The sequence below is a fragment of the Medicago sativa genome, chromosome 7 (assembly GCF_051527215.1).
Source record: "Medicago sativa cultivar Bolivia chromosome 7, Bolivia_mono, whole genome shotgun sequence".
In the NCBI taxonomy this organism is placed as follows: domain Eukaryota; kingdom Viridiplantae; phylum Streptophyta; class Magnoliopsida; order Fabales; family Fabaceae; genus Medicago; species Medicago sativa.
The window spans coordinates 95,886,957-95,911,806 of record NC_140755.1 but is presented as its reverse complement, the minus strand read 5'-3'; the positions used below and the strand labels follow the sequence as shown (position 1 = coordinate 95,911,806).

The 24,850-nt window shown below is 36.8% G+C and overlaps 1 protein-coding gene across 1 annotated transcript; it reads left to right on the top strand.

Annotated features, from left to right (window-relative positions):
• The first annotated feature begins 10,804 nt into the window (after nt 1–10,804).
• LOC146910704 (ABC transporter G family member 39-like) lies at nt 10,805–24,125 on the top strand. Its single transcript, XM_085730574.1, has 20 exons — nt 10,805–11,192; nt 11,414–11,534; nt 11,650–11,738; nt 11,821–11,905; nt 12,094–12,384; nt 12,644–12,734; nt 12,839–13,739; nt 13,867–14,027; nt 14,166–14,269; nt 14,423–14,588; nt 14,679–14,762; nt 20,751–20,887; nt 21,077–21,409; nt 21,500–21,790; nt 21,881–21,964; nt 22,060–22,193; nt 22,288–22,515; nt 22,640–22,811; nt 23,120–23,374; nt 23,616–24,125. Exons 1-20 carry the CDS (start codon nt 10,870–10,872, stop codon nt 23,883–23,885), a joined length of 4,320 nt encoding a protein of 1,439 aa, XP_085586700.1. The 5' UTR covers nt 10,805–10,869; the 3' UTR covers nt 23,886–24,125.
• Nucleotides 24,126–24,850: the final 725 nt, after the last annotated feature.

Here is a 24,850-nt window from a genome sequence, read left to right as displayed (position 1 = left end):
CTTGGTATGATAGACTAAGTAATTTCTTAATCAAAAATGATTTTAAGAGAGGACAGGTTGACACTACACTCTTCAGAAGGACCCTTGGGAAAGATATTCTTGTTGTGCAAATATATGTTGATGATATAATATTTGGTTCTACTAATGCATCTCTTCGCAAGGAATTTTCTGAGTTAATGCAGGATGAATTTGAAATGAGCATGATGGGAGAGCTGAAGTTCTTCCTTGGCATTCAAATCAATCAATGCAAAGATGGAGTCTATGTTCATCAATCAAAGTACACAAAGGAGCTTCTGAAGAAGTTCAAACTTGAAGATTGTAAAGTGATGAACACTCCAATGCATCCTACGTGCAACCTGAGCAAAGAAGATGAAGGAGCTAAAGTAGATCAGAAGCTGTATAGAGGTATGATTGGTTCTTTGTTATACCTCACTGCATCTAGACCAGATATTTTATTCAGTGTATGCTTGTGTGCAAGATTCCAATCAGATCCTAGAGAATCTCATATGACTGCTGTCAAGAGAATCTTCAGGTATTTGAAGGGAACAACTAATCTTGGACTCCTTTATAAGAAATCCCTAGATTATAAGCTAATTGGATTCTGTGATGCTGATTATGCTGGTGATAGGATTGAAAGAAAATCAACCAGTGGCAATTGTCAATTTCTGGGTGATAATCTTATATCCTGGGCTAGCAAAAGACAAACAACTATTGCTATGTCTACAGCAGAAGCAGAATACATTTCAGCTGCAAGTTGTTGTACACAACTACTTTGGATGAAACATCAGTTGGAAGATTATCAGATAACTGCTAACAGTATTCCCATTTATTGTGATAATACTGCTGCTATTTGTTTGTCTAAAAATCCAATTTTGCATTCAAGAGCTAAGCACATTGAAATCAAACACCATTTTATCAGAGATTATGTTCAAAAAGGAATTTTAGATATACAATTCATTGATACTGAAAATCAATGGGCTGATATATTTACTAAGCCTTTAACTGTTGAAAGATTTGATTTTATAAAGAAAAATTTGAACATGCACTTCGTGTCTGATTAAATGTTTGCTTGCTCCTGGATAGGATTTTAGGTTCTGAAGTTAGTTCAGAAGCAGTAGTCCATCAGAAGCTCTTTATTGAGGTTCTGAGGAAAACTCGCTTCTGATGATGACATCAGCATCTGAAGTCCAGAAGCTGGATTTGTTGCTTCTGAATAGTTGAATAAGTGGAAACGTTGGGAGTTACTTTTTAAAGTAACTTCTGGCCCACTAACTTGGTAGTTACTCTGTGAACTTCTTACGTGGCCTGTATGTGTTGGTGTATAACTAAAAAGGGCAATGATGATTTAAAAGCTTTGAAAGTACTTTTCACGCGCCCCCAATTTTGTCATTAATGTTATGTTTGTTTGTCTCTTTTGAATTGCAATCGTTTTACTTTTAACACTTTGTCAATTCACACACTACTCACTCACAACAAACACATTTGCTCTCAAACCGTTTGCGAAGTAAGCGCATTCTCTCAACCTTAGAACCCTAAAATCTTCATCTTCTTCAAATCTTCGTCAATCATCAAATGGCATCATCAAGCTCGCAACGAAAAGATTCAGTATCTACTTCAAGAATGGTCCCTGAATATGACTACAGAGGAAGAAGCATGAAATTGGAAGAATGGGATTTGCAAGTTCAAATAGAGAATCCAGTGGACTTTGATTCTCTGAATTTTCATAGGTGTTCTATCAGAAGCTACTATGAAGAGCAAGGACTCATGGATTATTTCAGAATGTTGAATGGACCAACATATGAAGCTCTGGTTAGACACTTCTGGGTAAGAGCAAAATTTTACAACAAAGCGGCATCCTTATCTGAGGAAAGTCAAATGGTGCTAATGTATCCTGAATTAGAAGGGAAAACAAGAGAAGAAATGGGTCTTGCGCCATTTGTTGAAGATGAAATCAGATCCAGCATCTGTGGTATTCCAATAAGAATTGCACAATGGCACATAGAGTATGTTCTCAAGGCTGCAGCCTCTGGATACTACTCTGGAATTGATCTTTCAGATGCTGCTGAAAAACGCATTTGGAAAAAGCAAGCCAACTTGGTGATTTACAATTCTGAGAAGGAGAAGAAATATGCTGAATTGAGCATGGAAACCAAGATGCTTCTGAAGATTCAGAATGAGACCCTGTTTCCAAGTGGTGACTGTGTGAAACCAAATCTAGCTCAGAAGGTCCTTCTCCAGCACTTCATCAAGAAGGAAAAGGTGAATGTGCCCAAATACGTGTTCAAGTACTTGGTAGAGTGTTTGAAGCAGAGTCAGCTACTGGATAAACCCTGGGTTCCTTATGGAAGACTCCTCTCAGAGATATTCTATCAAGGAGGTATCTTGAACAGTCTCAGTCAATCTCAAGGCTTCACAGATCAGCTACTTGACACAAAAACTGGAAAATTCATTAATGCTCATACTCTATTGAATATGAAGCTAATCAGTGAAGTCACCAAACTTCAAACTGATTTAAGTGAATCACTTGTTATGTCTGATCTTATGAAGGACTTTCCACCCATCTGCAAGAAGGATCCCATTGAAGTGCAATTGTACTATATCAAGGAACATTTTGAGGCAACCAATGAGAAAATCAGATTGGAAGATATTCCAGAGGAAATGTATGGTGGTGCTCTGCCACGAGCCAGAGGCAGAAAGTCAAAAAGGAAGATGACTGCAGAGCAATATCTAGAGGTTGAACAAACTACTAAAAAGGCAAAAGTTGCTGCTGACAAGCTCAAGATTGGTAGTTCATCAGCACCTTCTATTGAAGAAGCCATTGAAGACATGGACTCCAGGATGATCATGGGTGTTGACATTCCTCTTGATCAACCTGCTATACCAAAGAGGAAGAGAAAGCCAGCCTTGAGGAGAACCAAGGATTTTCCTCATATCACCTTAAGAGCTCAAGCTGCTTCTGATTTGAAGTTAAAAGAGTTACAAGAGAAGAAAGCAGCCGCTGAAAAGGTTCTGGAAATTGCTGCTGAGCTACGAGAGTCTGTAGTTTCAGAAGCCAAGCAACTGTTGCAGGTGTCCAGTGAATCTGCTAAAGAGGATTCTGATCCTGAACCAGAAAAGGTAATTAATATATCTTCAGATTCCGCATCCGCATCATTATCAGATTCTGATGATTCTGATGATGATGTACCCTTAGCTCAACTTTTTCAAAAACCAGTAAAAAGCCAATCAACATCAACCAAAACCAACGATAAGCCCTCTTCGTCAACTTCTTATGAACCAGTTGGCCACATAGTTAATGAGAAGTTAGCTGAACTGGCTGTGCAGAGAGAAAGAGTCATTGATTCTATCTTTCGCCTTAACCCTCAACCCCTTTGCATTCAACCTCTCAACATGATTCCTCCTGAAAATGTTGAGTCCACCTCAGAAAAAGCCTCTGAAGCAACTCCAGAAGCAGCTGCTTCTGAAAACGTTGTTTCAGAAAACCCCCATCAACAAACACCTGAACCACAAAAACCCACAACACCCCCACAATCACCAACAGCCATCATTGACCCCCAACTCAACACTCAAACATCAACTTCACCACAACAACCACCATCTGAAACTGAATTTCAACCTTTACCTGAACACTCTCCTGAACCAACTCCCATGGATGTTGACATCTCTCTAGTCAATGTTCAAGCCTCAACCTCCACCACACACATTGATCCTGACCAGCCCTCATCTTCTAACACACAAACACACCTTACCATTCCAGTTCCTAACCCTATTCAAGACTTAGAAATCAGTGATTCTGATCTTGAAATTCTTGAACATCCACCCACAAACATCCTGGAATCTGGATATATCAATTCTGAGCTTCAGACAATCCTTAGTCAATTGCTTAATCTTGTGGATCAACGAAGGACAATTGATCTCACAAGTGCATATGAAGACTCCTGGGCATCACTTCAGAACCGGGCAACTGAGCTAATTGAAAGCTTAAGGGCTAAGTGCATCAGAAGCAAGGAAGCTTCTGTCAGGAAGTTAATGGAGCATCTGAATCAGAATCTCAGAGTAAGAAGTTCTACATTGCTCCTGGCAAACCAGCCTTTCTTCTTAGAAACGGATTACTTGACCAGAGAAGCAAGGTTATGTAAGCTTCTGAAGAAACAGATGGCACAGCAGCAGCAAGAAGCTAAGGAAAGGGAACAGGCTCTTCTCCAGAGGCAACAACAGCTTGAAGAACTGTTGCAGAAGAAGATTGAAGAAATGGAGGAGATGAAGAAACAACATCAAACCAACACTTAGTTGCACACCCTTGTGTTTTTCTTTTTGTTTGTTGTTTGTTTTGAATTCCTAGTCCTTGCTTCTGAAACCATTCTGTTTTAATTCTCTTTGCTTCTGAATGCTTACTGATTCTGACTGTTTAGCTGCTTCTGACAATTGAATATACATGTTTTTTTTGCTCTGATTTATTTAGTTCATTGCTTAGTATACTCTCTCACGTTTGAGTTTTTCTCATATCTTTTTGTCTTTTGTGCTTAGATTTATTTTATTTTTTTTGATAATGACAAAAGGGGGAGTATATGTGACAAGTATTTAAAGGCTCTGAGCCCCATTAATGGAAAGGCTCTGAGCCCCATTAATGGCATTTGAAATTTTTGAAAAACTTCTATCTTTTTACCTTATTGGTATAAGCTATGAATGAACGAAGGAGTATCAAAATTTCAAGTAAAGTTAATTGAACCATTCTTCTTATCTATAAGTAAATTCTTTCAATGATTCAATTTTGCTTTTAAGCTCTGATAATAATTAATGCGCGCAAAATGAATTTAATTAACCTGGATAGAACTTAGGGGGAGCTTACAAACCTCACCTTAAAGACTATCAGACTCAGGGGGAGTTTGAGCTTACAAACCTCAGATTCTGAGCTTACAAACCTCAGAACCCCAAAGTCAACTTGTTAATTAGATTAACAACAATTGATCAATTTTAAATACTTTTGTTTGTCATCATCAAAAAGGGGGAGATTGTTGGAACAAAATGTGTTTAACAATAAACCTTAAAGAGTTTTGATGATAACAAGGTATTAAAAATTGTAAATTGGATTAGCTAATATTTGTTCAAGTGTACAGGACCATAATTATAAAGTTACATCATCATTGGTTCTGAATGAGCAAATAAAGAGCTATGGAAACAACAAAAATTTGAAGCTTGGACGCTCCTGAAGGCAACTTGCTCCTGAAGAAAAAGCGCTCCTGAAGTCAAGCTGCTCCTGAAGAAATAGCGCTCCTGAAGAATAGTGCTCCTGAAGACAAGAGGTCCAGAAGTCACATCATCAGAAGCTGCATCATCAGAAGCTGCATCATCAGAAGCTGCCTCATCAGAAGCCATTTCACCAGAAGCTGAATATCAACTGGATTTGCAAAGAATCAAGAATTGAAGAATCATCAATGCAAAAGCTGTCTATTGGATTCGAAAACACAAACAAAGGATTAGTGGAGCTTGCAACGGTCATTTCAAAGGTGTTTGAAGGTGTGTGTTTGCAATTTGGACGAAAGCGTTGACATTGTACTTTGTACGAATTGTACAACCACGTTCTCCACTACTCTGTTTTGTGTCTGCACTTCAAGACAAGAAAACAGCTCCAGAATACGGTCTCGCCTGCATAGATGTTCCTTTGGATAAGGAATGGATTTCAAATTTGTTCTTCATAGGACAACAACCAAATCAGGCAAAAGATCATTGGTGAAAGATCAAGCTTCAACAACGACTCTTTGGTGTGCTGGCAATTTCACAACGTCTCTTTCACACCTCTATATAAAGGAGTGAAGACCTAGAGAATTGGTAATGCAAGAACGCTGAACGAAAGACTCACAAGATTTTCACAAGTACCAAACCTCTGCTGAAATTGTTCTGCATTCACTTAGAATTTCTGTGTCTCAAAGTCATATCTTAGAAATTCTTAAGTCCATTGAGTCTGTATCTGATTTGTATTGTGAGCACCTCTGATTGTATATCAAGTGTTCAACCTTAAACAATTTTCTGTGTAATTTTGTTTAGTTAGGAAGTCTCTTGCAGTTGTGCTTGAGCAGGAAGTCTCTTGATTGTGTTCTTGAGCAAAGGAAGTCTCTTGCTTGTGTGCTTGAGCATTGGAAGTCTCTTGCTTGTGTGCTTGAGCATTTGTAATCAGATATTACTCATAGTGAAATCTCCTTGGAAGTGCAAGGGGGACTGGACTACTTCCGGATTGTGGAAGGAACCAGTATAATTGCTTTGTGTCGTTCTTCTTCTCTCTCTCTGTTTTATTCCGCTGCATTTAGATTCTGATCATCACTTCAGAAGCTGTCTCACTTAGCTTCTGATCAGTGTATTCAGTTATTTAGAGAAACGAAGAATTTTTCAAAACACAATTCAACCCCCCTTCTTGTGTTTTTCTCACCTTCAGTTAAATCATTAGATTACATCTAACAAGTTGGGGAGAGTTTGTGAGAATTTGAGAATTAGGGTTTTGAGAGAGATTTGATGATTAGAAGATGAAAACTTATTGAATTGATGTAGAAATTATGTACAGACCTTAGATAATCCATAGGATGATTATTGGAAGTAGTTTTGAGGTTAGAACCATGAGATTAGGTGAAACTTGGAGAAAATCTGCATTCAGCCCGTATTTTGATATTAAAAATGGAATTGATCGGTGCCGAATTGGTCTTAGGTGTAAACACGAAAGTTGTAGGTATGGATGTTAGCTTTCTAATGCCGTTGGTCTAACGTCAAAACAATATATAGAACTTGAGTTATGGTCAAATTACTGCACGTAGGTCACAGTGAATTTTTATGGACTTTCAGCACAACTTTTCCAAATTTAAAATAAAAACTGGTATTGATCGGTACAGAATTGGTCTTAGGAGTAAACATGAAAGTTTTAGATAATTTTGTTAGCTTTCTAGTGGCTTTGGTTTGACGTGAAAATGATGTTTGGTCTTTGAGTTATGATTAAAATACTACAGGGAGGTCTTAGCGAAATTGTACGGTGACAGCATTCTCTGTTTCATGTTTTTGCATTTTGTTCATATGTTTCTGTTTTGAATTGATCTTTGTTGTAAACATGAAAGTTGTTGATATTTGTGATATCTTTCCAATAGTTTTGGTTTGACATGAAAATATGTTGTGGTTAATTTATTATGTTTTTACAAAGATACATAGTGAATTATTGTTGATGTTTAAATACGATGTTATATGAAGTTGTTTATGATTGATGAATATGATGTTTTAAGATGTTGTTTATTATCATTTGATATTGTTATATTATGATATGACATGAATTATTTATGTGATCCATATGTTGTCAAGATGTTAAGATGTTAAGACGTTAAGCTGATAAGAGTTGTTAAGTCGTCAAGTCGTTATGAAGTCATCAAGTTATTAAGATGTTATGTTGTCAAGATATCAAGATGTTAGGATGTCATAGATGTTCATGAAGTTGTCTAAGTTGTAGGAAGTTGAGTCCATTGCATACTCATTAAAGTTTGGGGCTTTAGGCCCGGCAGCCTTTGTGCTCAAACTACGTTGGGGGCTTTAAGCCCGGCAGCCTTGTGCTCATTAAAGTTGGGGGCTTTAGGCCCGGCAGCCTTGTGCTCATTAAAGTTGGGGGCTTTAGGCCCGGCAGCCTTTGTGCTCAAACTACGTTGGGGGCTTTAAGCCCGGCAGCTTTATGCTCACATGTTGAAGAGCCTAATTACGCTCATTTATGTTGTTGAATGGTACCACATGCATTTGCATATCAAGAAGTTTTAAGATGATTTAAGATGTGAAGTTGTCGAGTTGTCAAGTTGTTAAGTTGTCAAGATGCTAAGATGATTTGAGATGTTAAGAGTTACATAGTCGAGTTGAGTCGCATTGTCGAGTTAAGTGAGGTTTGATTGTGATTTGATGATTATGATTTAATGATGATGATGTTTGACGATGATGTTGTTCATGTTTGACGATGATGTTGTTTAGGATTGATGATGATGTTGATTATGATTTGTTTATGATGGTTGAATATGAAGTTGTTATGATAAGATGCTATGTGATTTATGATATGCTGACATGTGAATATGATAAGATGTTATACGTTTACTAATGATGATGTATGATGATTCCTCGTGATTATATTTAAGATGGATTGTTTGTGATTATGTTTATGGTTGATATATAATGTTATGAGATGGTTATGATTAGTACTTGATGTTATATGATGTTGTTTATGTATATGATTAAGATGCTATGATTAAAAGGATATATGATAATGCTTATGACTAATATTTGTAGATATGTGATGATATTTATATGATGATATAATACGAAGTATATGACTAATATAGGAAGAATAATGATACTAGTTAAGGAAGTTTAAGTTGTTAGATATGATTAATGAGTTATAAGATGTTTAAGTTGTTGAATGTACTTTATATGATTTATATGTTTAATATTTTTGTTTTGAGAAATCTCACCCCTCTGCTTGGAAATGTTGCTCTTCGTATGGGTAACTTGCAGGTAATCAAGATTAGAGGCGTCGTGAGTGGACTCCTCACATGTGTGTCTAGGTGCTCTGATACGTAACGGGATGGGACTTGACTTTACTTCTATTCCTTACGTATTGTTTATGAACTTTTATGAATAAATATTGAACTAAGACTTATGAGATTTTCTAATGAGGCCTGCGTGCCAAAGACTTTTTATGATGAATGAACTAGTTCCGCTGCGAAGTTTTGAATTACTTATGTTAAATGATTTTGAAGAATAAATTGTTATTTATTCAGTTTATGAATTTTTAAGAAGTGTAGCATTCCGTTTAAAGTTGAATTACTCTGATTTTTAATTATGAAATTTTTACGTTGGGAAAACGGGGTGTTACAAAATCCATATTAGAAAAAGGGGAAGCTGTATCATAGGGCCATCTCTGAATATACAATGTGCATTACATTTACCATTTTCACCAGCAATCATCCCAACCATCTTCATTACCGGACCAAATATGAGGAGCAATCAGAAAAAGAAAAAAAAAACATAGAAAAAAGAGAAAAAAAACTAAGAGAGTAAGAACATAGAAAGCAATAACAAGAAAAATGAGACTCGCACATGCAAAATCAGATGGTCCACAGTCGGTAGCTCATAAACATATTTTGTTCCCGTCGTCGCGATTAAAATCACAAAACCATCAAGGGTCATAGAAGCCACCAGCAAAATGAGTTTCCCCCGATACGAGCTAAAAACTCCGTCGTGCAATTTTATGGCTCCAGTGGATGGTGGACGGGATTGGCCTCCGTCGAGTTAAATCACCATGATTTTATCAAACCCACGATAATTTCAAACATGCATTAAAACAATTCTAAACACTAAATTTCAATAGAATATTTTTTTAACTGAAAAATTAAGTATATGTTGAGGATTACTTACACATGTATAAAAGGCAAACAGACAATAATCTGCGTCGCGAGGCCTTTTTGGATGGCAAAATCAAACCTCGTAAACACAACATTCATGGACCTAGGAGACATGACATTGTTATGCATGACCCTTTGTACTTTATGTAAAAGGTCAACAACCTCTGGTATTTGGAAGCCGAAATTGTCGAAAGCAAATAGTATAAAAGCATCTTAATTGTCAACCTTTCTCGTGTTTGCCCACTTTGCTTGACGCAACTTTTAGGGCTTTCTGTCCTGCCATAAAAGCCTCATCCCCTAATCCCACAAGTGGTGAAACCCCAGTCAAGTCCACACATATACATGTTTTCCTCCTATCCATGTACACCAAAACATCTGCATGCCTAAGTGTCATCTTCTGTCTAGTGGATTAGTCGGAAATTTCATAGGCGCCTCCTTCTTCATTGATACTCCCGTCCGCCTAAATATATCAAAAAGTACATCTATAACAAAGTCATGTATGTACTAAAAGTCGGGAAACTCCTTACAATGAACGACATGCTCCCCAAAAGTATTCAGGCACGCCTTACAAAAAAATTCAATATATTTTGTAAGTACTGAAAAATATAGTATAACTCTTTCACTTATTTTAGTTTACCTTTTATTCTAATTATCAAAAGGGAATTGTTAACAATAAGTGTCTTTAAGAATAAGCTTAAAGAATAATTTTTTTATTGCGATTTGTGTATTCAATATATTGAAACTTTAAAAACAATTTTTTGTACAGTAAACTTATAAATTATTTCATTTTTTAAAATCATTAAAATAGTTAAAATTACATTTAACATTTTTTTAATCTATTTTTAAGGCCATTTTTAGGGTCCGTTTGTTTTGGATTTTTTTGAAAAAAATCCATTTTTTGATCTAAAAAAAATTACTTTTTTATTTATGTAGTGTTTGTTTTAGATTTTTTAAAAATCCATTTTGTTAAAAAAATCATTTTTAGCCTCAAAATGAATTTCTAAAATCTATTTTTTTTCTAAATATAAGGAACTCAAGTGTAAGAGTTTCAAATCTTAAAAAAAATGATTTTTATGATAGTAAACAAACAATAGCTTTAGATTTTTTGAAAAAACTCTAAAAAAAATCTATAGATTCTTTTAACTCAAAATCTATATTTTTTACCCTTAATATGACCCTTATTAAAATAGTTAAAATAAAAATTAACAGCAGCAACAGGAAATATACACGCCTTCCTTGAATTCATGCGGATATGTGATTGTAACATATAATAATAGAGAATAATAATAATAGCACTACTATTTCGGATCTATATGGTCAAATCCAATGTGAATTGTCTAAAACATATATTAAACTTTTTTCTATTTTTTTCATCTGAGTTGTTTTTGTGGTTACAATTACAAACATTGTTCATATCTTCCTACTTGTTGGTAGTTAAGAATGAGAAATTAGTTAGTAAATGGCATTGGCAGGGGTTGACGTCAGAATATCAACGAGCAGTCAACGGAGTTTCCAAGACGTGTTCGAGCGGAGTGATCGGCACACTCAAGAGGATGACGAGTATCCTCTCGCTTGGGCAGCCATTGAGCGGTTGCCTAGTTTTGAGAGAATGAGAAAAGGTGTAATAAAACACGTTGATGAAAATGGAAAAGTTGTGCATGATGAAGTTGATGTTACGAAACTTGATTTACAAGGCAAAAAACTATTGTTTGAAAGAATCCTTAAGTTTGTCGAAGAAGATAATGAGAAGTTTCTCAGAACACTTAGAGACAGACAGGACAGGTCTGTCTCTTAATGTTTATAATTGATGGTTGGTGTTTTGAATTTTCTTGATCCGTTTGTTGGCCATTATTGAACAATGTGGATGTACAAATGGATCACAAGAGAGAATCTGATAATCTTTTGTCAAATTTGGATCCTCTACCGCTAGCTATTGCGTTTTTAATGTTTAATTTTTGATTTGAATGTGTTTATATTTGTGACTGCAATGCAATACAATATAGGGTGGGGATTGAAATTCCAAAAATTGAAGTCCGTTATGAGAATTTATCTGCGGAAGGAGATGTGTATGTTGGTAGCAGAGCGCTTCCTACTTTACTTAATGTTACCATCAACACTTTGCAGGTTATTTTCTCATATATATAATAAGACAATCAAATTTAATTGTTTATGTAATTTGAGAGTGTTATAAGTGTGGTGCTAATGTTTTATATGATTAACTTGTTTGTTTGCATGGTAGAGTGTTCTTGGAATGTTTCGTCTTGCACCATCCAAGAAGAGAGAGATTCAGATTCTCAAACATGTTAGTGGAATTGTTAAACCATCAAGGTAGCGTGAGATGCATTCTTATGTAATTTAATTTATGACACAGAAAATTATATTTATTTGATTTGGTGTGGTAAAATTTCAGGCTGACACTCCTTCTAGGGCCTCCAAGTTCTGGGAAAACAACATTGCTTCTAGCACTTGTAGGAAAACTTGATCGTGATTTAAGGGTTTGTTCCCATTTCATTTTCTTTTCTTTACTAAATTAGTTTAATTAAATAAGACCCTTTCATTATTTATTTTTTTCATAATGACCCTCTGTTTTTTTTTTATAATGACCCTTTCATTACTCTTTTATTAGTAACTTGTAAATTTCGTTTGATTAAATAAATGAGCTTTATTTTTTATATGTGATTAGGCTTCTGGGAAAATAACTTATTGTGGTCATGAGCTAAATGAATTTGTGGCTACAAAAACCTCTGCATATATTAGTCAGCATGACATTCACTATGGAGAAATTACAGTAAGAGAGACTTTGGATTTTTCATCACGTTGTTTAGGTGTTGGCAGTAGGTATGAAATGTTGATGGAACTCTCAAGAAAGGAGAAAGAAGCTGGAATTAAACCAGACCCTGAGATTGATGCTTTCATGAAGGCTATTACATTATCAGGCCAAAAGAGCAGTTTGGTAACAGATTATGTTCTTAAGGTTTGTGCATCTGCCTCTATTTTCGGCATGTTTGGATTGACTTGTTTGAACTTATCTACTGACTTAAGAACTTGTGAAAATGTTTGTGAAAACATATAGAAACAACTTATGACATGTCTATAAACTCTTTTCAGCTTATTTTCGTTGCTTATAAAAACAGTTCATATTATAAACACTTACGCTATTTTTAGCCCTCAATTAAGTTGTATATCCAAATTTATCCTATATCGTTAAAAGTTGGAGTTTAACATGTTAACAGATGCTTGGATTGGATATTTGTGCTGACATTATGGTTGGTGATGAAATGAGAAGGGGTATCTCTGGAGGACAAAAGAAGCGAGTAACAACAGGTTATAATAATATTTTTACTCATGAAATTACATACACAATTTCCTTCTGAACACACTTTCTTCTATCAATTTGTACTAATTGCTTCTGTTGTAACCGGGTATAGGGGAGATGCTGGTAGGACAGGCACAAGCACTCTTTATGGATGAAATATCAACTGGTTTGGACAGTTCAACTACTTTTCAAATATGCAAGTTCATGAGACAAGTGGTTCATATACTGGATGTAACTGTCGTCATTTCGCTTTTACAACCAGCACCAGAGACATTTGAACTTTTTGACGACATTATTCTACTTTCAGAAGGTCAAATTGTTTATCAAGGTCCGCGTGAAAACGTACTGGAGTTCTTCGAATGCATGGGTTTTAGGTGTCCAGAGAGAAAAGGTGTTGCTGATTTCTTACAGGAAGTAACATCGAAGAAAGATCAGCAACAATACTGGTTTAAAAGAGATGACCCTTATAAATATGTTTCAGTTCCTAAATTTGTTGAATCCTTTCACTCATTCCATATTGGAGAGGAAATTGCGAAGGAGCTTAAGGTTCCTTATAATAAGAGTCAAACTCACCCAGCTGCATTAGTGAAAAAAAAATATGGCATTTCAAAATGGGAACTATTTAAGGCATGCTTTTCAAAAGAATGGCTTCTTATGAAGAGGAATGCTTTTGTTTATGTGTTCAAAACAACACAGATAACAATCATGTCTATTATTACTTTTACTGTGTTCTTCAAAACAAAAATGCCGGTTGGTACTGTTCAAGATGGACAAAAATTCCATGGTGCATTATTCTTTACACTGATGAATGTGATGTTTAATGGGTTGGCAGAAGTACACATGACAGTTACTAGGCTTCCTGTGTTCTACAAACAAAGGGATTTAATGTTTTACCCTGCATGGGCATTTGGATTACCTATATGGATTCTTAGGATCCCTATCTCCTTTTTGGAATCATTGATATGGATTGTACTTACATATTTTACGGTTGGGTTTGCTCCTTCTGCTATCAGGTAATATGAGTTTGCTATTTTCAAATTATTACCCGTTTGCTGTCTATGTTAGTGCATTAGTGAGTTTTGGCTTGAACAAGTTTTAGAAATTAAAATAGAATGATAATTTTGTTGTTTATTTGATCAGATTTTTTCGACAATTCTTGGCATTGTTTGGCATTCATCAGATGGCTCTTGCTTTATTTCGGTTCATCGCTGCAGTTGGTAGAACACTAGTTGTTGCTAATTCATTGGGTACCTTGACCTTGCTAGTGTTATTTGTGCTAGGAGGTTTCATTGTTGCTAAAGGTAAATAATTGAACACTGATTGATCACGTCATTTAGAACATTCGACACACTGCGCGCTGACCACTTGTATTCACCGAGTGGTGTGTTCAGTAGTTCAAACTAATACTAATAGCAACATATTTTATTTTGTTCTTGTAGATGACATTAAGCCATGGATGATATGGGGCTATTATATATCTCCTATAATGTATGGCCAGAATGCCATAACAATTAATGAATTCTTAGACAAAAGATGGAGTGCAGTAAGAATCTTATTTCGCCATTCTTGTTTGTCACTACCTTAATGTACTTACAAACAACAAAGGCATTTATGTCCAATGTTAGTTAAATAGATACTGCTATTAATGATATGAACTTTAAGCATTGTTAAACATCCCTTTTTTAATCTTTTGCAGCCAAATACAGACACAAGAATTGATGAACCAACAGTAGGAAGAGTCCTTCTCAAAGCCAGAGGCTTGTATACAGAAGATTATTGGTATTGGATCTGCATTGGAGCCTTGATTGGGTTTTCTCTTCTCTACAACCTTCTCTTCATTCTTGCATTAACTTATTTGAACCGTAAGTTATATTCTTTTGATGTTTATTGTCTGTAGTTGAATAATTTTTTCATGGTTGCTAAACACTTTTAATCTTAAATCAAAATTTCAGCGTTAGCTGATTCGAAAGCAGTCACTGTGGATGAAGATGACAAGAAGAATGGAAATCCACCCTCTAGAGACCATCCCCTTGAAGGTTTGTGTTGTTTTGGCTTCAAATTTGTGGTTTTGAGAAACGGAGAAATCGTGACACGATTTCATCAACGTGTCACGATTTTGGCTATGCCGAAAGCATGTTTTGCTGGTGTATAATCGTGGCACGATTTTTGGGAAAACGTGACACGATTTTCGGCTTGCTGGGCACGTTTTCAGGATAAGGTTGGTCGTACCTTGGGTCGTACGTATCAAACGTGTCACGATTTGGACAAACGTGACACGATTTTGACAGCTGAAGACTGCTATATAAGTGTTTCTTTGCAGATTTTGAAGGAGAGCTTGAAGAGAGAGAAACTTGGATTACAAAGGAGGTAACTTTAGGGTTGAGTGTCTTTGTAGTGAGGATCTCTTGGGTTGGGAAACATTGTAAACACCTTGGGTAGTGAGATTTCACCATTGGAAGGATCAAAAGCTTCCTTTTGTGTTTTCTCTTAGGATTCATTGTGAGTGTGTGTGACATGAAAATGGGTAGAAATTAGGTCTTGTTCTTTTGTGAGCTTTTAAGCTAATTTCTTGTAACCCATTTGTATCACTTTCATCTTAGTGGATTGGAGGGCTGCTCTCTCCCCCAGAGTAGGTCATATTGGACCGAACTGGGTTACCATCTTGGTGTGTTTGTTCCTTTCTTTCATTGCTTATCTTTATTGCTTTGATTATGCTTGTGGTGTTGCTCTACACTTAGATTTAGATCTGTTTTTGTTGTTGTTGCTTGGAGACACTTTATCTATTGATTACCACTTCCTTTGCTCCACACATCTTTGTTATTCATTGGTGTGATTTTGTCCGAATTCACAACAATTGGCGCCCACCGTGGGGCATAGGCGTGAATTGGTAAAGTTGGTATCATGGGTTCAAAGTGGGACATCGAGAAGTTCACCGGAAGTAATGATTTCGGGTTGTGGAAGGTTAAGATGCAAGCGGTTTTGACACAACAAAAGTGTGTAGAAGCATTGAAGGGTGAAGCGGCGATGCCGGCACATTTGACACAAGCGGAGAAGCGTGAGATGATAGACAAGGCAAAGAGTGCCATTGTTTTATGTCTCGGAGATAAGGTTTTAAGGGATGTCGCGAGGGAGGCTACCGCGGCGTCGATGTGGGCTAAGTTGGAGTCATTGTACATGACGAAATCGTTGGCTCATAGGCAACTCTTGAAACAACAACTCTATTCATTTAGGATGGTGGAGTCTAAATCAATCTCGGAGCAATTGGCGGAATTTAACAAAATTCTTGATGATTTGGCCAACATTGAAGTTAATATGGAAGATGAGGATAAGGCTTTGTTGTTACTTTGTTCATTACCAAAGTCTTTTGAGCATTTCAAGGATACCATCCTTTATGGTAAGGAGGGCACCACTACTTTGGAGGAGGTCCAATCGGCTTTGAGAACCAAGGAATTGACCAAGTTCAAGGACTTGAAGGTTGATGATGGTGGTGAAGGCTTGAATGTTACAAGAGGGAGAAGTGAGCAAAGAGGAAAAGGCAAGGGGAAGTCGAGGTCCAAGTCTAAGTCCAAGGGCTTTGACAAATCAAAGTATAAATGCTTTCTTTGTCATAAGCAAGGTCACTACAAGAAGGATTGCCCGGATAAAGGGGGCAATGGTAGTTCTTCCGTTCAAGTTGCGGTGGCGTCCGATGAAGATGGTTATGAGAGTGCGGGTGCACTAGTGGTCACAAGTTGGGAACCGGAGAAGAGTTGGGTTTTGGACTCGGGATGCTCTTATCACATGTGTCCTAGGAAGGAATATTTTGAGACTTTGGCTCTAAAAGAAGGAGGAGTTGTTCGACTCGGAAATAACAAAGCGTGCAAAGTCCAAGGCATGGGCACCGTTCGTCTAAAGATGTTTGATGGCCGTGAATTCCTTTTAAAGGATGTGAGGTTTGTTCCCGAACTTAAGCGAAATTTAATTTCCCTTAGCATGTTTGATAGTCTAGGTTATAGCACTAGAATTGAGCATGGGGTTTGTAAAATTTCGCATGGTGCATTGATTACGGTTAAAGGGTCTAAAATGAATGGCTTATACATTTTAGATGGTTCCATAGTAATTGGTAATGCATCGGTAGCTAGTGTAGTACCTCATAATAATTCCGAATTGTGGCATTTGAGATTGGGGCATGTTAGTGAAAGAGGTTTAGTTGAACTAGCTAAACAAGGTTTGCTAGGAAAAGATAAATTGGACAAGCTAGAATTTTGTGAGCATTGCATACTAGGCAAGCAACATAGAGTGAAGTTTGGTAGTGGTATGCATCATTCTAGTAGACCTTTTGAGTATGTGCATTCGGACCTTTGGGGTCCTTCCAAGACTCTTACTCATGGAGGGGGTTCCTATTTTCTTTCCATCATTGATGATTATTCTAGGAGAGTGTGGGTCTTTGTTTTGAAAAACAAAAGTGACACCTTTGAGAAGTTTAAGGAATGGCACACTCTCATAGAAAATCAAATGGGAACTAAACTAAAAGGTTTGAGAACTGACAATGGCCTGGAGTTTGTTTCAGAGCAATTTAATGAGTTTTGCAGGTTAAAAGGAATCAAGAGGCATAGAACCGTACCGAGAACACCGCAACAAAATGGTCTTGCTGAACGGATGAATAGGACCCTTTTGGAGCGGGTGAGGTGCATGCTTCTAGGAGCTGGGTTACCTAAGAGTTTCTGGGGTGAAGCAGTGACAACTGCTGCTTATTTGATCAATAGATGTCCATCAACGGGAATAGACTTCAAGACACCTATGGAGGTATGGAGTGGGAAACCGGCAGATTACTCCTCTTTGAAGGTTTTCGGAGCTTTGGCATATGCGCATATCAAGCAAGACAAGCTTGAGCCTAGAGCTTTGAAATGTGTCTTCATTGGTTATCCGGAAGGTGTGAAGGGTTACAAGTTGTGGAAATTGGACTCTAGTGGAGGATCAAAAGTCTTGATTAGTAGGGATGTTACCTTTGATGAGACCCGTATGGGGATGAAGTGTAAAGACCTAGAGACTTTAGAACCGGAAACAATGGTGGAGGAAACTCAGTTTGAGGTGGAGCTTCCAAATGAAGAGAAAGATGATGTGGAAGATGAAGCTTCAACATCGGATACAAGTGGAACTCAACCGGTAGTGGATCCCGATTATCTTTTGGCTAGAGATAGAGAAAGGAGGACCATTACGGCACCTAGAAGATATGGTTATGCGGACTTGGTGTGTTTTGCTCTAAATGCGGCTGAAGATGTGCAAGACTCGGAGCCTAGAAACTTCAAGGAGGCATTTGAGAGCAAAGAAAGCAAGTATTGGTTGAAGGCGGTGAATGAAGAGATGGATTCATTGGAAAAGAACCAAACTTGGAAACTTGTGAAGCTACCTAAACACCAAAGGGTAGTTGGATGCAAGTGGATCTTCAAGAAAAAGGAAGGTATTCCGGGAGTTGAAGGTCCTAGGTACAAAGCAAGACTTGTGGCCAAGGGTTTTACTCAAGTGGAGGGGATCGACTACAATGAGATCTTCTCACCGGTGGTGAAACATTGTTCCATAAGGATACTTATGGCTATTGTGAATCAATTCAATCTTGAGTTGGAACAAATGGATGTAAAGACCGCTTTCTTACATGGTGACCTTGAAGAGACAATCTACATGGAGCAACCGGAAGGTTTTGTGGAGGACAAGTCTAAGGTATGTCTTTTGAAGAAATCTTTGTATGGGTTGAAGCAAAGCCCAAGGCAATGGTATCGTCGGTTTGATGAATTTCTTTTGAAGACCGGCTTTGTGAGAAGCGGGTATGATTCTTGTGTGTACATGTTGAAGAGAGGTGAGAAAGTCATTCTCTATCTCCTTCTATATGTGGATGATATCTTGATGGCAAGCTCTAGCAAGGATGAGATTGTGAAGCTCAAAGAAAAGTTAAATGGTGAATTTGAGATGAAAGATCTTGGTCCGGCAAAGAGAGTTCTTGGAATTGATATCTTGAGGAATCGTGACAAAGGTGAACTTTTCTTATCTCAACTTAGTTATTTGAAGAAGGTGGTGGAGCGTTTTAGAATGACAAACTCTAAAACCGTGAGCACTCCCTTGGGTCACCACACAAAGTTGTCCATAAAACAATGTCCTCAATCCGAGGATGAGAAGCAAGCGATGGAAAGTACTCCCTATGCAAGTGGGGTTGGAAGCATCATGTATGGAATGGTTTGTAGTAGGCCGGACTTAGCTTATGCGGTTAGCATTGTGAGTCGGTTTATGGCAAATCCGGGTATTGTGCATTGGCAAGCTTTGAAGTGGGTGTTGAGGTATTTAAACGGGTCTTTGAAGTGCGGTTTGAAATACACAAGAGCAGCTCAAGATGAAGATGCTTTGGAGGGGTATGTTGATGCGGACTATGCGGGCAATGTGGACACAAGAAAATCTCTATCGGGTTTTGTGTTTACTCTTTATGGCACGGCTATTAGTTGGAAGGCAAATCAACAATCCGTGGTGGCATTATCTACCACTCAAGCGGAGTACATTGCCCTTGTTGAAGGGGTGAAAGAGGCCATATGGTTGAAAGGGATGATTGGTGAGTTAGGAATTACTCAAGAATGTGTGAAGATACATTGTGATAGCCAAAGCGCCATTCACTTGGCGAATCATCAAGTGTATCATGAGAGGACAAAGCACATTGACATTCGCTTGCACTTTGTTAGAGACATGATTGAATCAAAAGAGATTGTGGTGGAAAAAGTGGCATCGGAAGAGAATCCGGCGGATGTGTTTACCAAGTCATTGCCTAGATCAAGGTTCAAGCATTGCTTGGACTTGATCAAGTTTGTTGAAGAGTAATTCCCTTTTGGAGAGAGCAGCATGGTGGTTGATGGTTAAACTGACATCATCACCAAATTAGAAGTCAAGGTGGAGAATGTTGTTTTGGCTTCAAATTTGTGGTTTTGAGAAACGGAGAAATCGTGACACGATTTCATCAACGTGTCACGATTTTGGCTATGCCGAAAGCATGTTTTGCTGGTGTATAATCGTGGCACGATTTTTGGGAAAACGTGACACGATTTTCGGCTTGCTGGGCACGTTTTCAGGATAAGGTTGGTCGTACCTTGGGTCGTACGTATCAAACGTGTCACGATTTGGACAAACGTGACACGATTTTGACAGCTGAAGACTGCTATATAAGTGTTTCTTTGCAGATTTTGAAGGAGAGCTTGAAGAGAGAGAAACTTGGATTACAAAGGAGGTAACTTTAGGGTTGAGTGTCTTTGTAGTGAGGATCTCTTGGGTTGGGAAACATTGTAAACACCTTGGGTAGTGAGATTTCACCATTGGAAGGATCAAAAGCTTCCTTTTGTGTTTTCTCTTAGGATTCATTGTGAGTGTGTGTGACATGAAAATGGGTAGAAATTAGGTCTTGTTCTTTTGTGAGCTTTTAAGCTAATTTCTTGTAACCCATTTGTATCACTTTCATCTTAGTGGATTGGAGGGCTGCTCTCTCCCCCAGAGTAGGTCATATTGGACCGAACTGGGTTACCATCTTGGTGTGTTTGTTCCTTTCTTTCATTGCTTATCTTTATTGCTTTGATTATGCTTGTGGTGTTGCTCTACACTTAGATTTAGATCTGTTTTTGTTGTTGTTGCTTGGAGACACTTTATCTATTGATTACCACTTCCTTTGCTCCACACATCTTTGTTATTCATTGGTGTGATTTTGTCCGAATTCACAACAGTTTGCGTCTATACTAATATATATTACCCCTTATTTCTTGGTGATTCTAAGTGTATTTCATTGCTATTTATAGAAATGCGTGTTATAACTAATAAGCAGCTTTAATTTTGATTCATAAACATGTTTTAGTTTAGCTGCAACAATTCGAGATAGGTTTGAGTGTTCCAAAACTTTAAATACAAGTCATATTTCTTCATTTTGCTGCAATATTTTCAGGAAATTTTAGCTGCACGTAGTTCTCATGTATTTAATGACAATACCTCATTTGACACTGCTAACTAGTTCTGATTAAGAACAGGTACTGACATGGAAGTGAGAAACACTTCAGAAACCATGAGTTCATCGAACAGTAAATCGAGAAGAGGAATGGTTCTACCATTTCAACCTCTTTCAATGGCATTCAATCATATTAGCTACTATGTAGACATGCCAGCCGTAAGTTACTCAATCTTAAGAAGGGCATTTTTAAACTCATTAGGAGCTTAGCATTTGTGAGTACATATATAAATGAATTTTCTTCTTTTTCACTTAGAGCATATGTTCTTATAATTTATGTGCTCATCAAAATTATTGGATTTTTCGTTGAATACATGAGCTTTTATTATTTGACTTTCCTCGCATCAGGAAATGAAGAGTCAAGGAAATAATAATGATAAACTTAAATTACTACAAGATGTTAGTGGTTCTTTTAAACCGGGAATATTAACAGCACTTGTCGGTGTTAGTGGTGCCGGAAAGACAACCCTCATGGATGTATTAGCCGGAAGAAAAACTGGTGGATACATTGAAGGAAATATCAGCATATCTGGTTACCAAAAGAACCAAGCAACATTCGCTCGAATAAGCGGTTACTGCGAACAGAATGACATTCATTCTCCACATGTCACTGTCTATGAATCACTATTGTTTTCATCATGGCTTCGTCTTCCTTCTGATGTTAATGCACAAACTCGAAAGGTTTGTTTGTACAGGCTGTCATCTTAAGTCTCATACAATTCTTCTTCAATTCAATTTTTATTTAGATTTCGATTTCTATTGTTGATGTAGATGTTTGTTGAAGAAGTGATGGAGTTGGTAGAACTTCAACCTCTTAGAGATGCTCTCGTGGGCCTTCCAGGTGTGGATGGTCTATCAACAGAACAAAGGAAGAGGCTCACTATCGCTGTTGAGCTTGTTGCCAACCCTTCAATCATCTTCATGGATGAACCAACATCGGGCCTTGATGCTAGAGCTGCTGCTATCGTTATGCGAACCGTGAGAAATACAGTAGATACAGGGAGAACTGTTGTTTGCACAATTCATCAGCCAAGCATAGACATTTTTGAAGCTTTTGATGAGGCAAGTCTATAGTTCAGACTTTCTATCCTGTTTATTTTCCAGGTTGATTATTATTGTGTACCTTGAAATTTGTTTTCTTTGTTACTATAGCTATTATTAATGAAAAGAGGAGGACAAGTTATCTACGCTGGACCTCTAGGACGCCACTCACATAAGCTTGTAGAATATTTTGAAGTGAGCATTGAAATTTCGAAGTTTTTACATGTCTGCGATCTTTGAAATCTTTATTATAGGTCTAAATAACTTCATCTAGTGTATCCAAACTTCAGGCTATCTCAGGGGTTCAAAAAATCAAGGATGGTTATAATCCGGCCACATGGATGCTTGAGGTCAGCTCTGTTTCAATTGAGGCTCAATTAGATGTAGATTTTGCAGAGATTTATAACAATTCTACCATTTACCAGTAAGCTTTCTTTTCTTTTTAACTATGTTTTCTTAAGTTACAAGCAACAAAAATTCAAGCTTTTTAACTCTTGTTTTCTATGTACTTTCTTTAGGAGGAACCAAGAACTTATAAAGGTGCTCAGTACTCCTGCACCAGATTCGAAGGACTTGTACTTCCCAACCAAATATTCTCAATCATTTTTTGTTCAATGCAAAGCTAACTTCTGGAAACAACATTTTTCCTATTGGAGAGATTCTCAATATAATGCCATCCGATTCTTGATGACCATAATCATTGGAGTATTGTTTGGTTTAATATTTTGGAAGCAAGCCAAAAAGACGTAATTCATAAAAATGCATATTCATTCAATTTTTCCTTATTAATGGTGTTTAGTATTCCAACAAGTCATATTGAACGTCATTAATATGCACTTTTATTTGTGCTTAAAAAAAATTATTTGGCAGCAAAACACAACAAGATTTACTAAATCTGATGGGAGCCATGTACTCTGCTGTGCTTTTTCTTGGCACGACGAATTCCGCAACCGTGCAACCAGTTGTTTCCATTGCAAGAACGGTCTTCTATCGGGAAAGAGCAGCAGGGATGTATTCTGCATTACCTTATGCATTTGGTCAGGTATAAAAACAAAAAAAGGAACAGTGACATATTTTTAATGTATTAAACAAAATAAAAAATCTATATGGTTGGAGAAGGTATTGTCTATTATTATTTTCTTCCCGTTTTTCAATTTTAATCTAAAATTGCAGTCGTTTTTCACTCTATTTCTTGTTTTTAAAGATTTATACAGGGAAGAGTTCCTGTACGAATCCTTAAAACCCGGAAATGAAAACACAATTCTTTTTCTCAATCTTAACAATGCCTAACGCATTCCATTTTGTTTTATTTATTGAAGTTAAACTAAAAGCACTTAATGGATAATGCAGGTGGCAGTGGAGATAATTTATAACGCGATTCAAACAGCCCTTTACACACTAATTGTTTACTCCATGATTGGGTTTGAATGGAAGGCAGCAAACTACTTATGGTTCTTCTACTACATGCTAATGAGTTTTATCTACTTCACATTTTATGGAATGATGTTTGTTGCACTAACACCGGACCACATTGTTGCTGGCATTTGTATGGCCTTCTTTTTGAGTTTTTGGAACTTGTTCTCTGGTTTTGTCATTCCTAGGATGGTAAGTGACTACCCTGATGTTTAATTTTTATTTTCATTATGTCTTTCTTTTTTTAAGAGGCCTAAATGCATTTTCAATCTCAAATTCAACCGCGTGAAAAATTTGAGGACTATATTTTTTTATTTCAAAAGAGAGGAACTAAAATCATGAATGGCTGAAAAGAGATTGACTAAAAGTGCATTTAAATCTTTTTAATATCAAAACATACATATATCTCATTTTTCTACTGTATGATATGCAGCAAATACCTATATGGTGGAGATGGTACTATTGGGCTTCTCCTGTTGCATGGACACTATATGGCCTTATAACCTCACAGTTAGGTGACAAAAATACAGAAATAGTGATACCAGGAGCTGGAAGCATGGAAGTAAAGGAATTCTTGAAACAAAATTGGGGTTATGATCATGATTTCCTTCCACAAGTTGTTGTTGCTCACTTAGGCTGGGTTCTCTTATTCGCATTTGTGTTTGCTTTTGGCATCAAGTTCATCAACTTCCAGAAAAGATAGTATATGAACAAGACTGTATATATATCATCTGAAAAATTACTACATATGTATTATATTTTTTTTTATTGGTATAGGAATGCACTTATTCAATACATAAAACTCTAGGAATCACTTTTTGGAGCAAATCCAACATATAGTAGTTGAGTAGATAAATAAATAAATAGATGAAGAAGTAGCTGTATGTCTCATGTGAAATCACCAACACTATTGTTTTTATGCTATACTTATTTAACAGTTAAATAGAGAGTGCTCATTTATTTTCTAAATAGAACAACAAATATTAATTTGATCGAATTGCTACAAAAATCGTCTCATTTGTTTATATTTTATTTACTACAACATATATTGGGTGTTTTGTGTTTACTTTAACCATTTTAAAAGGGAACAAGGCTGGTGGTGTATTTGTTAGCAAAATATGGTGAAGTTGCTAAAGAAACTAAGAACAAAGAAGATGAAAGAATTCAAGAGAGTGTGGAAGACTCCAAACCTTGTGTCCATATTAAGTTTATTTATATCCTTAATACAATAGGATATAATAGCTAACTCCCTTCATGATATTTTGGAGTTCTATTTATATAGTTTTCATATCATATTTACAATGAAGCGTTAATGATAGTTTACATAGAAAGAAAGGAAGTGATTGGAGATGATTGAGAGCAAGACTAATTAAAGTCGTATCATCTACACCAAGTTTTTCTGTATGGACATTGGTTTTATCTGGAGACAAATCCATGGCACTTGATGAGAAAATACCAAATAGGTTTAGAATTGATTCAAAAAAAATTTCCATTGCTGCCAAAAGTGAGGAGACGCCTCACTTAAGTGGTGCATCATGACTATTAAGTTTCATTATGTGCACTTAACTAAATTTCTTAATACTCCATTTCGTGACTATTAATACTCCATTTGGTGACTATTAAGAAATTTAGGTAAGTGCACATAATGAAACTTATTTTTGACACATA